The following is a 16,068-nucleotide window of genomic DNA, read 5'->3' on the forward strand; positions in this document are numbered from 1 at the left end:
TTTCCCTCTTCTTCTTCCTCCTCTTTATTAATCTTTTTTCCTAAGTTATTTTTTATGAGCATTAGTTTTTTTATTGTTGTTGCAAATTCTTCTGTTCTGTCATTGATCTTTTAACCTTGTTTAGTGACATTTTCACTGTATGAATATTTTAATGTAATCACATATGTTGTAGTTATTGTTATTTCTGTTAATTTCTTAGTTAGGAAGGCATTCTCCAACCCAAGATTACAAACACAAGCCCCTCTGTTTGAACCTATCTGATAGTTCTATCTGATCAGATAATGTGAGATGGGGAACACAGAGATTTTGCTCTTGTATAGAAAACCATTGGTTTCGGCTCATTTATTATGGTAAGACACATCAGGGGAGGGGCCTAAGACTGAAGAATTTTCTTAATCTTTTAAAATTGACATGGACATATTTTATTATACAGTTGATCCTTGAATGAAGTGGGGGTTAGGAGCACCAATCCCCTCCCCAATCAAAATCCACATATAATTTTGACTCCTCCAAAGCTTAATTACTAATAGCCTAATGTTTACTGGAGGCCTTACTGATAACATAAACAGTTGATTAAAACATGTTTTGTATGTTATATGTATTATATAAAGTTAAGTTAGAGAAATTAAGCGAGAGAGAAATAAACTGGAGAAAAGAAAATATTAAGAAAATCATAAGGAAGACAAAATACACAGTATTGTACTATATTTATATATATAAAATGCACATATAAGTGGACCTACACAGTTCAGACCTGTGTTGTTCAAGGGTCAACTATATACGATCAGCTAAAAGTATCGTAAAATATAGTTCTACACAGTATAATATTGTAATAGTGTAAGAAATATATATTTAGTCTTTGTCCCTGATTCCTAGCATGGAGCTCCTAATATAATACAATAAATTAACATTTGGTTTTTGTCCCTGGTTCCATAAACAGCTCTAGAGAGCTAAAGGTCAAAGGAACATCTTTTGTTATAATATTTGTTTTTGCTTTTGTTTTTGTTTTTGTCCCCAGTTCCTGAAATAGGTCTGGAATGATAAAGGTGAAGGGATCATCTTTTGTCATTCATGACAAGACCCTTTCAATTACACTGGAGTTTATGTTAATGAGGTGACTTTCGGAAAGCCCTTAAGGGTGGGGTCTGGTTGCCAGGGGAGCCAACCACATGGTTAGAGGATTGAAACTTTCAGCCCCATCCCCTGACCTTTGGAGAATTAATCAGTAATGGCCAATGATTAATCAATCATATCTATGTTGTGAAGTCTCCATACAAACCCCAGGATCTGAAAGGATTTGGAGAGCTTCTGGGTTAGTGAATGCACAGAGGTGCTGGGAGGGTGATGCACCCAGGGAGGGCATGGAAGTTTGGGCCCCCTCTCCCATATCTTGCCAATGTATCTCTTCTATTTGGCTGCTTATCTCTATCTTTTATTGCATTTTTCATAATAAACTGGCAATGTAAATATCTTACCCTGAGTTCCAGGAACTGATATAGCAAATTTTTGATGTTAAGGAAGGGGGGTTTTGGGAATCCCCAGTATGTAACCAAGTCAGTCAGAGTGTAGGTGACACTCTGGGATTTGTTGGTATTTGTGGTGGGAAGCAGTCTCGTGAAATGATCCCTTAATCTGGGATCTGTGCTAATTCCTGGCAGTTAGTGTCAGAGTTGAGTTAAATTGTAAGACACCCAGTCTATTATTGAGAATTGGAGAATTGCTTGGTGTGTAAAATGTCGTGTGTTTGGTGTCAGAAGTGGTGTGAGTAGAGGAAACAGAAGTCTCCTTTCCAGAGGTAAAGTTTGCTTTACCTCTGTAAAGGAAACTAATTTGTATGGTACAATATGAGAGTCTTTACTGCTTATAATCCTTTCATCTATGTTGAAAAAGCTTCCTGAAATTTTAATAAATATTTTTCCCGTATTTATTCAGCATAGATTTCCTTAAGTTTAAAATGATTTTCTCATTAGATATAACCAAATTTTGATTCTATAATAACACTCTTCCTTGTGGAATAGTGGATAAAAGGGAAATTTTACAATTTGTTCTAAGAATAATTGTTGATATTTCTAAGCATTTGAGATGTATTATTATTTTCATGAATTTAAATGACTTAGATTAAATTTGTGGTAGTACACTGCAATACAAAATCCAATCTAAACATAGTCATAGATTTATTATAATTCTATCTGTATTACTTGTAACATACTCCTATTACAGTTATCGAAGATGAAGGTGACATGATAAATTTCTTCTTGCTTTGTTGATGAGTCCAAAGCTGGTTTAAGTCTCATTTTTTTGATTATCTGGAAATCTGGAACAAATAAATTACAAAATTTAATTTTACATTGAGGCAGAAAGTAAAAAACATTCACTTGAAAGACATTTAGTTATTTTGTAATTTTCAGACATAGCTTAAAAGATAAAAAACACTTAATATTATATGATATTTAAAAGTAAATCTGTGATTTTTTTTAAGATAGTGTTTCAGTATTATCAAGTACTAGATGAAGTTATTCTTCTTATGTTTGGAGAAACAGTTTATATGTAGCCTCTTGCCTAATTTGTATGCAACAGAAACTTTTTACTTGATTTACCATACCTACTATTTTCTTCTTCCAAATTCTCTGGGTCTTGACTTAAACTTTCCACTGTGGATTTTCTAGGTTCTCCTACAGGGAAAAAGATGTATAAATTTAATTGTTTGTCACCAATACAATTTACAGTTTACAATTTACTGGGAATCTGTTTTCAGAGGTATCTACCCTTATCATCTGTATGATAGAACATGTATCGTTTGTGTCACCAAGGCAGAGTATATTGGTCAAAGATGGCCACGATATTTCCTGCTTTACATGTTCTTCAACAGTATGAACTTGTCACTCCCCCACCCAGAGGTGGAATCTAATTCACCTTCTGTTGAACCTGTGCTAGGCTTAAGACTCTTTTGTAATCATTAGAATGCGGTGAGAGTGGTTACATGATTTTTGAGGCGAGGTCAGAAAAAGCTGTGCAGCTTCCTTCTACACTTGATCTTAGCCAAAAGGCTGAGAAGTGATTGTGCAGCTTCCTTCTGGTTCTCTTGGGGTGCTTGCTTTGGAGGGAGCAAGTCACCATATAATAAACCCTACCACCCTGCCATTCTGGAGAGGTCCCATAGAAGATGCTCCAGTTGACAGTTCTAGCTGAGTCCAGAGTTCCAGCCATCCCTCCAAGGCTCCTGTCTGTGAGGGAAGTTGTCTTGGAACCTCAAACTAGCCCACCTGTCAGCTGACCACCACCAGGGTGATCTCAACTGGTGTCTAGCATTCAAACCATGCTTGAATTCCTAACCCACAGAATTCTTGTGATACATATAAAATGGTAACAATAATAGCTGCCTTTTGAGGGATAAAATGATTTGTTAAAACAATACTTGGAAGGAAAATGAATTTAGAGAGCAATATAAAATATCCAAATAATTAAATCAGATATGGGAATTTTATACGTATAAATAGGCATGTTAATTTTGTACTTAAGTTTTGTATCTGTCCTTTTAACTTTCGAGTTGAATCCACTGGGATTAATCTAATAATATTCTCTTTATTCTTGCTTATCACAGGCCTTAGTCTCCAGATTCCCCTTCATTTCCTATATTTTATTTTCTGCAAAGCTCTGTATTTTGTCCCCATCTCCTACCATAACTCTTGAAACATTTCCTCTGTATTCTTATTCCATTTTCCAAAATTCCCATTACTTTCTTGCTCTAACAGAAATGTGGCTGTCCTCAAAGGATACCTCCAACCCAGCAGCTTATTTTGCTTTTCTTTTTGTCAGTCTTGCTACCATTGGGCCTGGAGATGGATTGGTGTCCTGCTTACACCCTACTGTTTCCCTCCAGGACATTCACTTTCTTTCCTTCCCTTCCTAAAACTCAGTCATCAGTTTATACAGTCAACTATCGTGATTTGCCTACAACAAGGCTCCTTCTCAGTTGATTTTTATCATTGGCTCATTGTACCTTACTACCACTTTCTTCATTTTGCAATTTAAATGTCCATGCAGAAGATTCTTCACCCTGGATCTCAATTCCTTGAGTGCTGTTCTTCTAAAGATTTTTATTTATTTACTTGACAGAGAGAGATCACAAGTAGATGGAGAGGCAGGCAGAGAGAGAAAGAGAGAGAGGGAAGCAGGCTCCCTGCTGAGCAGAGAGCCCGACACAGGACTTGATCCCAGGACCCTGGGATCATGACCTGAGCCGAAGGCAGCGGCTTAACCCACTGAGCCACCCAGGCACCCCAAGTGTTGTTCTTCTAGATCTGGTCCCACACCCTACTGTAGCCATTGATTCCTGTGGATAAACTTAGACCCCGTCATTAGCAATAACTTCAAGCCCCCCTCAAATTTAGTTGCCAACTTTCAAAGACTTGACTTCTAGCTTTATCTTTCTAGATCACTCCTTCTAGTTCCCTAACACCAGTAATTCATCTCTTTCCCTGGGACTCCCAGTCTTGCCACATTTTCATTGTTCCTCCCCATTTTGATCCCCCTCTCCCTTACTTAAATTCTATGGCCCTTCTCTCCCTTGCATATAGCCTGACCTCATGACCCTTTTCCCACTTCATCATATTCACTTGACAAAACTATAATCCTAGATAAACCCAACTGTCTCCTTATTCCTATCCTGTACTATATACCTCAGTGTGACAGGAAAAATGAATAACCAAGCCTCACTTTAAATTCATATCCATAAACATTAGCTAGCCATCCTATTAAACATTTCTGGTCTATTCATTCTTCTCCTCCCATAGATGGTTATTTAGCTCTTTCTATTTTCCCAAACCTCTAACCCTCCCCGTGGATCATTGTTTTCAGCTGATGATGTATTTCCTGGTTTCATGGAGGAAATAAAAGACAACAGGAAAAAAACTTCCACAAGCTCTGTATTAATAGTTACTTTCCTACTTGTTTTTGTTCTATATGCTCTATCTTACCTATGCTCCCATCTAAGGCTAACCCCAGACTTCACCATTTCTTGCCCACACAAGACATGGCTCCAGTAATTCTTTCTGCCTCCCACTTACCAGAGTCCCCCCTCCCCCCCGCCATTAGATCTCCCTTATCAGCAAATAAATATTTAGTTGAACCCACATGACTAAATTCTCACCAGTGAATGTAAACAAAGTAACACACACTGCTTCTGGGTCTGAGTGTTAGACATTGGGCATTTATTCCTTCTTAAATTTTCCCTTTTCCTCAATCTTGGACAATAGAGCCATTACCCCGATGATTCAGTTTCTAATGTGTAGATAATGACAACACCCTGTGGAGTGGTTTTGTCCCACTGTGGCTTTTGGAAATGTCTGGAGAACTTACTCGTTGTTACCACTCGTAGGTGGAAATGCTACTGGCATCCATGGGGTAGAGGCCAAGGGTGCTGCTAAATATCCTGCAATGACCATGGCAGTTGTTCCCCAGCCCTCTCACTGACAAAAAAATCATCCAGTTCAAAATTTCAATAGTGCAATTTTGAGAAACCCGGCTCCTGGGGATGGTGGAACAACAGAGCACAAGATCATGGTCCCCTAAACGCCTGCGGAGCTACCTTGTGTATGCAGACTGCTCACTTAAGGAAGAAACAAATTTGTGTATTCTTAAGCTACTGTACCTCGGGGACTCTTTGAAACAGGAGCTTAGCCTTTACCTTAAGTAACATCATTCTTTTAGGTAAGGAACTACCTTGGGTTTTCTCAGTTTAATATTTGTCATTGTATGACAATATATAGAACATCCTAACACCCTAATACCAATTTTGTACTGTGTAATGTCTTAAACTCAGCATTCCCTTTGGTTTGGCAAGATGTAACAATATCTCTTAAGCTGGGAAAGTCTTTTCTGGATTTTCCAAGTTTAAAATCATGCCTGGTTTGTCTCAAATAATTGTTTTGCATTCATTCCCCAGATGTTGAGGAAAGGTGATTTTTATTGGGACAATTTCCCAAGTAGGTTCTCTGGGAAGAATAGCTGTATCTGTAGCTATTCTTTTACCAAACTTAGGCCACAGTTGCTTGTTTAAATAAAAGACAGTCACACTCTCTCTGTGCTGGGAAGCCTTAGCAATGATTCATTTATACCGGGGAAGACCTGAACTCACCATTCAGGTGTTCTGCTACTTCTATTCATTTGCAACAAGAAGAGCACCACGGGACTATTTGTTCTTGGTTACACTATTGCAAAAGCACTCATTTTGATTCCTAACCTAGGTTTTGTACTGTGGGTTTGACTTAGAATGTGATTTGTGATGTTTCATCTGTAGGACTTCAAGGAAGCTGGAAAATTGGGACCATTACCACTCCGACAAGGAGACCAGAATCAATACAAATTTGAGAGTATGATATTTGCTTATACTGTCTACCATTTCAGTAGAAAGAGGCACTTTTCTGTTGCTAATAGTAGACTCTCCAATGCTAGATTCCCTCAGGTGGACAACAAAAGAATCTTATTTATACCCCCACTTAGCCTACATTGTACCAAAGAACCACAGAGTAAGTCAGCAAATGCTGAATTGCAATCAATCTACAATCCCATCACTTCCCTTGAAAACAATGGAGTGTAATTTTCATATAATACAGTACTATATACAAATGTGATTTTAAAAATGTATTGGTAGAGGAATGTGAATTAAAATGGAGGAGACACTGACTAGCACTTTTGAGAATGAGAAGGTAAATGAGTTTTTATAATTTTGGCATGCAAAACATTTTTAGTGGTCTTATTCTAGAAAAGGGTAAATAATAACTCATACATAAAGGTTGTATCAGAGTTTATAGACTAGACCCCTGGTAATGGATTCAACCTTTCCACAACAAATCAAAAGTATTGTTGTATGCTCACATGAATATACAGTAGTCATTACCTTAAATTTAAAACTCACTATAAGCAGCAAGCACATAGAGCAGGATATGAAGGCTGTATTGTATCAGTGCAGTCTGCAGAGAATTTCTTCCTATGGTTTTTGCTTTGTTGAAATATATGTTGCAGTTCAAAGCTAAAGGGATTACTTCTGAATAGTCATCACAGAGGTTGATTACGTTCGTATATCATATTTAGCTGGACCCTGCAGGCTATTATTCCATTAGCTATGCTGGTCCTGTGATTGTCAAAAAGTTGATCACCTAATGTTAAAAGATTGTGCTTTCTGTTGACCTTATCAAAATGACTCAAAAGGTTTTGTTAAAAAATAAAACTCAGATTGTGCTTTATGAAAGTGATTAAGAATAAATACTATGCATAAAAATGATCATATCTTATGGGTGATCTTAGCATTATACCATTATTAAGGATAAAATTATATTTTGCTTTAGTATTTCAGCACATTTTACCTAAAGCCATAGGTTTAACTTTAGTGGAAATAGTTCTTTCTTGCTGATAGTAGAGAGTATCAGAAACTGATTTCTGAAAAAATCAGTGTCTCCCTTCCTTCCTCCCTTCATGTATTCAAAACATATAAAATTAACACCATAGAAGTAAGCTCAGTATAGCAATATTAATACAATAGTACATTTACAATGGCCTAATTACAACATGGTTTTATAAGGCAACTCTAAAGGCGGCCGGTTAGCTCAGCTGGTTAGAGCGTGGTGTTATAAGGCAACTCTACTGAGGAGAAAAGTGTTTTGTTTGGATGAAATATGTCGAGAAATGGGAAGTTTGTCATTTACACTTGATAGTCAGAAAATCACTTCAGTTAAGCATCTGATTCTTGATTTTGGCTCAGGTCATGATCTTAGGTCTTGAGATGGAGCCCCACATTGGGCTCCATGATGGGCATGGAACTTGCTTAAGATTCTCTCTTCCTCTCCCATTCCCTCCTGGCTTGCATAAGCACATTCTCTCTCTCTCTCCCCCTCTCTCAAAAAAAATAAAAAAATAATAATAAATAAATAAAATTACTTCAAATAATATATATATATATTTTACTATATTAGATTTTACTAGATTTTATTTATTTATTTGACAGAGAGAGAGAGCACAGCAGGGAGGGAACAGCAGGCAGAGGGAGAGGGAGAAGCAGTCTCCCCGCTGAGTAAGGAGCCTGACATGGGGCTCCATCCCAGGACTTTGGGATCATGACCTGAGCCCAAGGCAGATGTTTAACCTACTGAAGTACACCTCAAATAATATTTTAACTGTTCTTTCTTTAAACAACAGTTATGTAGTTTCACTTATTTAGTAACAGTTGAAAAATTTTAAAGAAATGAGCTAAATATATATTCTTATAAACCCTGAATCCCATTACGAATATAAGACATATTTCAATAAGCTTGACTTTTAACCTATGTTATTGTGAATTATTTACAGATTAAGTAAGTAAATGAAAGTGTTTCCTTGACAAAGATATTGACAGGTATGGCTTTATGATTTAAAATGCTCCATATAAAATTTTCATTAGAATCACATTACAAAAGCTGTCTTTGGGGAACAAAGAGGATTTTGAAGCTATCTCAATGAACAGCTAGTTTTTGAAGTATGTTCCCAGAAATGGTGAGGGACTGGCACAGAGTCATGTCTCCTTTTTGGCATGGTCTTCCTTGTAACTGATGGTGTGTAAAATGGCTGGTCAGGGATACAGCCTGTGGTCCTGGAGCACAGCCAGACACTAATTTCAGCCTCATTAGCATTGTTCTCTAATCAACTGAACTTTTCAGCGAGTGGAAGTTTCCTAATATTTCTTGTACTTGCTTGCCTTTAGCCACCCCAGTTGATACAATAGAGAAGGAGAGGGTATCAGTCAGGAGGAAACAGATGGCACGTTCAACTTGGATTTTGAAGAAACTTTAATGAAGGGACTACTTGAGCTGAGGGCAAGGCTAAGAAACTGACAAGGGATGCTGAGGCACCCACTGCCTCACAACAGAGGAATGCCATGCTGTTATCTTCCTGGGAGCTGAAAGGTAAAAGGGAAGAGAATGTTGGTATTGCACCCTGAGTGAGAAATGGAGATTCAGAAACAGGGTCTTCCTATAGAAGTGACAAGCAGCAGCTGTAGAGTGTCACAGCTATAAGGACTGAGCTGAAGTCAGGGACAGAGGAATCCTTCCCTGACCTCTCCACCTTCCTAACCTCTGATCTCCTGCTGGTGATGCCCTTTGGGTAAATCCAAACCAGGAAGCCAGAAGGCAAATGAACCTGTGACATGCAGTCCGAGATCAGTTTTCTGGGACAGAGAACAGACAAAGTGGGAGGATGGATCTTGGGGGTGTGTATGAAAGAACACATCTCAGTTTTTGACCCTTAAGAGAATATGCCCAGAGGTGCCTGGGTATTTCAGTTAGTTAAGTATTTGACTCCAGCTCAGGTCACGATCTCAGGGTCCTGGAATCAAGCCCCATGTTGGGCTTTCTCCTCAGCTGGAGGTAGGTCTGCCTGTCACTCTGTCCCTCCTCCTGCTTGTGCTCTCTCTCTCTCTCAAATAAATAAATAAAATCTTCAAAAAAATCAATTAGTGAAACTGAAGACAGAGTAGCAGAAACTACCCAAAATAAAACAAGGAAAGGCAAAGAGTTAAAAAGATAAGTAGAATATCATTGAGTTGTAGGACTGCTTCAGGCAGTCTGTTATTACAAAGGTTACTGGAGTCTGGAAGAAGATGGGTAGAAAAATATTTTAAGAAATTACAACTGAAAATTTTTCTAAACTTGGTGAACACCACAAACCCATAGATCTAAGAAGTTCAACAAATTCTAAGCTCAAAAATCATAAGAGTACTGAAAGAAAAATAGCCCATCAAGTCCAGAATTCTATGCCCAATAAAAATATGTTTCAGCAATGAAGACAAAATGAAGACTTCAAAGACAGACAAGCTGAAGCAACTCTTCAACAGCAGATTGCACTACAGAAAATGATAAAGTCTTCAGGCAGAAGGGAAATGACAACAGATGGAAATTTGGATCTATACTAAGGTATGAAGAGTTAGAAAAGGCAAGGAAATGGGTAAATATAAAAGCTTTTTAAAATTATTAGATTCTTTCAAATGATATGTGACTGAAAAAAATAATATGTGACTTATATATAAAAATATAATATATGTAAAAGTATAATGTATGTAAAAGTATAATGTATGACAACAATAGTGCAAAGGCTGGGTGGGGGGAGAAACAGAAGTATGTTACTATACGGTTCTTATACTATGTGTTAAGTGGTGTACTGTCACCTGAAGGTCTGAAAAATTAAAGATGTGAGTTGGTCATTACTATTTTTCTTCTGGTTGTGGATTTTTAAAATTGTTCTAATATATACAAAATAATTTTTTTTTTCATTTTAACCATTTTTAAGTGTGTAATTCAGTGGCATTAAATACATTCACAGTGTTGTGAAAACATTACTATTATCCATTTCAAGAATATTTCAACATCCTGAACAGAAACTCAGTATCTATTAAACAATTCCCCATCCTTCCCACCCTGCAGCTCTTGGTAACCTCTGTTCTACTTTCTGTCTATAAATTTGCCTAGTCTCAGTACCTCATCTAAGTGGAATCAAACATTATTTGTCCTTTTTTTTGCCTGGCTTATTTTACTTAGTATAATGTTTTCAAGATTCATTTATGTTGTAACTTCTATCAGAATCTTATTCTTTTTTTAAGGCTGAATAATATTTCATTATATGTATATACTATATTTTGTTTGTCTGTTCCTTTGATGAGCATTGGGTTGCTTACAGCTTTTACTATTGTCAATAATGCTATGAACACTGGCATACAAGAATGTGTTTAAGTTCTGGCTTTTAATTTATTTGGCTACATACCTAGAAGTGGAATTGCTGGATCATATGGTAATTATATGTTTAACTTTTTGAGGAACTACCAAACTGCATCTGCACCATTTTATTTTTACATTTCCACAAGCAATGCACAAGAATTCTAATTTCTCCAGGTCCTGGCCAACATTTTTTATTTTCTATTATTTTGATAATAGTCATCCTAATGAGTGTGAAGTGATGACTCATTTTGGTTTTGATTTGCATTTCTCTAATAACTAGTGAACATCTTTTCATGAGCTGATTGGCCATTTGCATATCTTATTGGGTGTAATGTCTATTGAAATCCTTCGCCCAATTTTTAACTGGCTTGTTTGTTTTTGTTGATTTGTTCTTTATATATCCTAGATATTCAACCCTTATCAGATATAAGATTTGCAGATAGTTTCTCTGTATTTTTCACTTTTTTGATAGTGTCATTTGATGTACAGAAGTTTAAAATTTTGATGGATTTCAATTTATCATTTCTTTTTTTGTCTATACTCTTGGGTGTCAAATCCAAGAGATTATTGCCAAATCCAATGTTGTGAAGGCTGTCCATTATGTTTTCTTCCAAGTGATTTATAGTTTTAGCTCCTATATTTAGATCTTTGATCTAGTTTGTATTAATTTTTGTATATAGAAAAGGTATTTACAAAGGTAGGGGTCCAATTTCATTCTTTTCTTTTGCATGTGGATATCTAATTTTCCCAGCCCCATATGTTGAAAAGACTATTCTTTCCCCACTGAATAGTCTTTGGACTCTTGTCCCAAGTCAATTTACCATATACATATGAAGGTTTATTTCTGATTTGTCAGTTCTATCCCATTAGTTTATGTGTCTGACCTTTATGCCTGTACCATTCTGATTTGATTACTGTAGCTTCAAAGTCAATTTTGAAATAAGGAAGTGTAAATCCTACAACTTTGTTCTTTTAAAAGATTATTTTGGCTATTCAGGGTACCTTTCAATTTAATACGAACTTGAAGATTGTTTTTTCCATTCCTGCAAAAAGCCTGTTGGAATTTTGATAGGGATTGCACAGAATTTGTAGATCACTCTGGGTAGTAATGCCTTATTAATATCAAGTCTTCCAATCTATGAACGTAGCCTGTGTTTCCATTTATTTAGGTCTTCTTAAATTTGTTTCATCAATGTTTTATAGTTTTCAGTGTTTAAGTGTTTCACTTCCTTGTTAAATTTGTTCCCAGATATTTTATTCTTTTGGATGCTATTGTAAATGGAATTTTTTCTTAATTTCCTTTCAGATTTTTCGTTGCTGGTTTCTAGAAACAAAGCTGTATTTATGTGTCGATCATGAAAGCCTGCAACTTTGCTATGCTTGTCTATTAGTTCTATTAATTTTTTGATTTGTTAAAAAATTCTTTGGATTTTCTATATTTAGAATCATAACATCTGCAAGTAGGGATAGTTTTGTTTTTTCATTTCCAATTTAGATATCTTTTTTTGCCACTTACTCTGACTAGAACTTCCAGTCTCATCCCACTTTTACATCATTTTGATCAGGTTTCAAAGTCCTGTGAAAAAAGATTCAATTTGCCTTATTGAGATTATGTGCCCATCCCCTACCCCCTTAGTTAGGGGATTTTGATAACTAAAATGTATACATGGAGAAGGAGTTATTCTACTGGATAAAACTGTGGCACTGTTACCGAAGAATGGGGAGATGGATGCTCAGTAGCCAATAAACAAACAAGCAACTGTTGGCTCCAAGGCCCTATATAGTCACAATTAGTTGTGGCAAATCCAAGATTTATAGGCCTATATTCTTGTCCAATAAACTAGCAGTTCTTTGGTACATTTTAATCACAAATTAATTTTCTCAGAATGCTCAGTTCAATAGGTTTGAATTTTCAGTGTTACCACTGACACAGTTTAACTTCTTCTTAATACTATTGAGGTAAAATTATTATATAACATTATATTAGCTTCAGGTGTACACCATAACAATTTGATATTTGCATACATTACACAAGATCACCACAATAAGTCTAGTTACCATTTTCACCATATAACTGATCCCCTTGCCCCTTTTTGCACGCTCTAACCCCTCTCTCCCTCTGATAACCACCAATCTGTCCTTCGTATCTATGAATTTTGTTTTGTTTTTGGATTCCACATATAAGTGAAATCATACAATATTTATCTTTCTTTAACTTATTTCACCTAGCATAATACCCTCAAAGTCTATCCATGATGTTGCATATGGCAAGATTCCCTCTTTGTAATGACTGAGTAGTATCCCACTGTGTATATATACCACATCTTATCCATTCATCCATTGATGGACACTTTCACATGTTGGCTATTATAAGCAGTGTTGCAATGAACATAGGGGTTCAGGTATCTCTTCAATTCAGTGCTTTCATTTTCTTCAGATAAAAATCCAGAACTGGATCATATAGCAATTCTATTTTTAATTTTTGGAGGAACCTCCATATTGTTTTCCATAGTGTTTGTATCTATTTACATTCCCACCAACAGTGCATAACGGTTCCCTTTTCTCTACAACCTCTCCAACACAAGTTATTTCTTGTCTTTTTGATAATAGCCATTCTGATAAGTGTGAGATGATACCTTATTGTGGTTTTGATTTGAAATTCCTTAATGATTATTGACATCGAGCATCTCTTTATGTGCCATGGCCACCTGTATGTCTTCTTTGGAAAAATGTCAATTCAGATTCTCTGCCCATTTTTTAACCCGATTTTTGTTGTTATTGAGTTGTGTGAGTTGTAATATATATTGAATATTAGTCTCTTATTGGATATATGATTTGCAAATATCTTCTCCAATTAAGAAGGTTGCCTTTGTATTTTGTTTCTGGTTTCCTTAGCTATGGTTTGATGTAGTCCCAATCATTTATTTTGCTTTGGTGGCATTGCTTTTGGACTCAGATCCAAAAAAATACTGCTAAAACCAATGTCAAGGAACTTACCATCTATGTTTTCTTCTGGGGGTTTTATCGTTTCTGGTCTTACATTCAAGACTTTAATCCATTTTGAGTTAATTTTTTTATGGTGTAAAAAAGTGGTCCAGTTTCATTCTTTGGCATGTGGTTGTCCAGTTTTCCCAACAGTGTTTATTGAGGAGACAGTTCTTTCCCTATTTTATATCCTTGTCTCCTTTGTCATGAATTAATTCAATATATATCCATAGGTTTATTTTGGGGTTCTCCATCTATTTCATTAATTTATGTGTCTGTTTTTAATACCAATACCACACTGTTTTGATTGTTGCAGTTTTGTTGTATAGTTTGAAATCAAGAAGCCTGATACCTCCAGCTTTTTTTTTTTTAAGATTTTATTTATTTATTTGAGAGAGAGACCCAGCAAGAGAGCACAAGCAGGGGTGGGGGAGGGGCAGAGGGAGAGGGAGAAGCAGATTCCTTGCTGAATAGGAAGCCCGATGTGGGGCTTGATCCCAGGACTCTGGGATCATGACCTGAGCTGAAGGCAGATGCTTAACCGACTGAGCCATCCAGATGCCTGGCTTTGTTCTTTCTTTGCCTATTTGGGGTCTTCTGTGGTTCCATACAAATTTTGTAATTATTTTTTATAGTTCTGCAAAAAAATGTCATAGAGATTATATTGAATTTGTAGAATTTTTTGGGTAGTATGGATGGTTTAGGAACATTTATTCTTTCAATCCATGAGCACAGAATATCTTTCCATTTATTTATGTTTTCTTCAATTTCTTTTCTCAGGGTTTTATAGTGTTAAGTATACAGTTTTCACCTTCTTGGTTAAATTTATTCCTAGGCATTTTATTCTTTTTGATGTCATTGTAAGTGGGATTGTTTTTTAAATTTTATTTTTCTGATAGTTCATTAGGTTATAAAATATAACTAAATTCTATATGTTGATTTTGTATCCTGCAACTTTACTGAATTCATTTATAGTTCTGATAGTTTTTTGGAAGAGTCCTCAGAGTTTTCTAATATACAGAATCATGTCTGAAAATAGTGACAATTTTACTTCTTCTTTACTATTTGGATGCCCTTTAATTCTTTTTCTTTCCTACTTGGTGTGTTTGAGGCTTCTAGTACTATGTTGAATAAGAGTGGAGAGAGTGGGTATCTTTGCTTTGTTCCTGATAGAGAGGAAAAGCTTTCAGCTTTTCACCATTTCAGCTTACTGTGGGTTTGTCATATATAGGCTTTATTATGTTGAGGTATGTTCCCTTTATCCCCATTTTGTTGAGTTTTTATCATAAATGGATGTTGAATTTGGCACAAATTTTTTTTCTGCATCTCTTGAGATGATCATATAACTTAATGTGTTATATTACAGTGATTGATAAGCAGATGTTGAACCAGCCTTGTACTCCAAGAATAAATCCCAAATGTTCATGGTGTATAATCCTTTTAATATATTGTTGAATTTGGTTTGCTAGTATTTTGTTGAGGATTTTTGCATCTATGTTCATCAGAGATATTGGCCTACAATTTTCCTTGTGGTGTCCTTGTCTGGTTTTGGTATCAGGGTAATGCTGGCTTCATAAAATGAGTTTGGAAGTGTTCCCTCCTCTTTTAAGTTTTTGGAAGAGCTTAAGAGGGATAGGTATTTTATCTTCAAATGTTTGGTAGAATTCACTAGTGAAGCTGTGTGTTCTTGGACTTTTGTTTGTTAGGCTTTGATTACTGATTCAATCTCTTTACGAGTAATTGGTTAATTCAGATTTTCTTTTTCTTCTTGATTCAAAATTGGCAGGTTGTATGTTTTAGCAATTTATCCATTTCTTCTGTGTTGTCCAGTTTGTTGTCATAAAATTATTCATAGTTGTCCCTTATGATCTTTTGTATTTCTGTGGTATCAATTATAACTTTTCCTCTTTCATTTCTGAATTTATTTATTTGAGCCTTTTTTCCCCTTGGTAAATCAAGCTAAAGTTTTGTCAATTTTGTTTATCTTTTCAAAGAAGCACCTTTTAGTTTCTTGACCTTTTATGTATTTTTAAATTTTCTATTTCATTTATTTCTGTTCTGATCTTTATTATTTCCTACCTTCTACTAACTTTGGGTTTTGTTCTGGTTTTTTATTTTTTATTTTTTATTTTTTTGTTTTTTGTTTGTTTCTTTGTTTTAGTTCCTTTAAGTGCAAGGTGTAATATTTTCCCAGACATTTCTGTTTCTTTGTGTTTTTGTTTTGTTTTGTTTTGTTTTAGGTAGGCTTGTATTGATATGAATTTCCCTGTTAGAACTTCTTTTGCCAAATCTCAGATTTTGGATTGCTATATTTCCTTTTCCTTTGTCTCAAGGATCTTTT

General features: G+C 35.7%; 1 protein-coding gene across 6 annotated transcripts in view; it reads right to left on the reverse strand.

The window, feature by feature from the left end:
• Window positions 1-756: 756 nt before the first annotated feature.
• The window catches only part of TTC29 (tetratricopeptide repeat domain 29), a 248,836-nt gene continuing 233,524 nt past the window's right edge, over window positions 757-16,068 (reverse strand). For 4 of the 6 annotated variants that reach the window (XM_047717593.1, XM_047717588.1, XM_047717594.1 and 1 more), the window contains 2 exons: window positions 2,603-2,672; window positions 758-2,314 (listed from right to left, as the gene is read on the reverse strand). In XM_047717593.1, coding sequence (XP_047573549.1) covers window positions 2,284-2,314; window positions 2,603-2,672 — 101 coding nt within the window. In that variant the 3' untranslated portion in view covers window positions 758-2,283. Of the gene's footprint in view, window positions 2,315-2,602; window positions 2,673-16,068 lie in introns of all 6 variants that reach the window. The other 2 variants (XM_047717589.1, XM_047717592.1) reach the window with 1 other exon arrangement.

The sequence above is a fragment of the Lutra lutra genome, chromosome 2 (genome assembly GCF_902655055.1).
Source record: "Lutra lutra chromosome 2, mLutLut1.2, whole genome shotgun sequence".
NCBI classification, from domain to species: domain Eukaryota; kingdom Metazoa; phylum Chordata; class Mammalia; order Carnivora; family Mustelidae; genus Lutra; species Lutra lutra.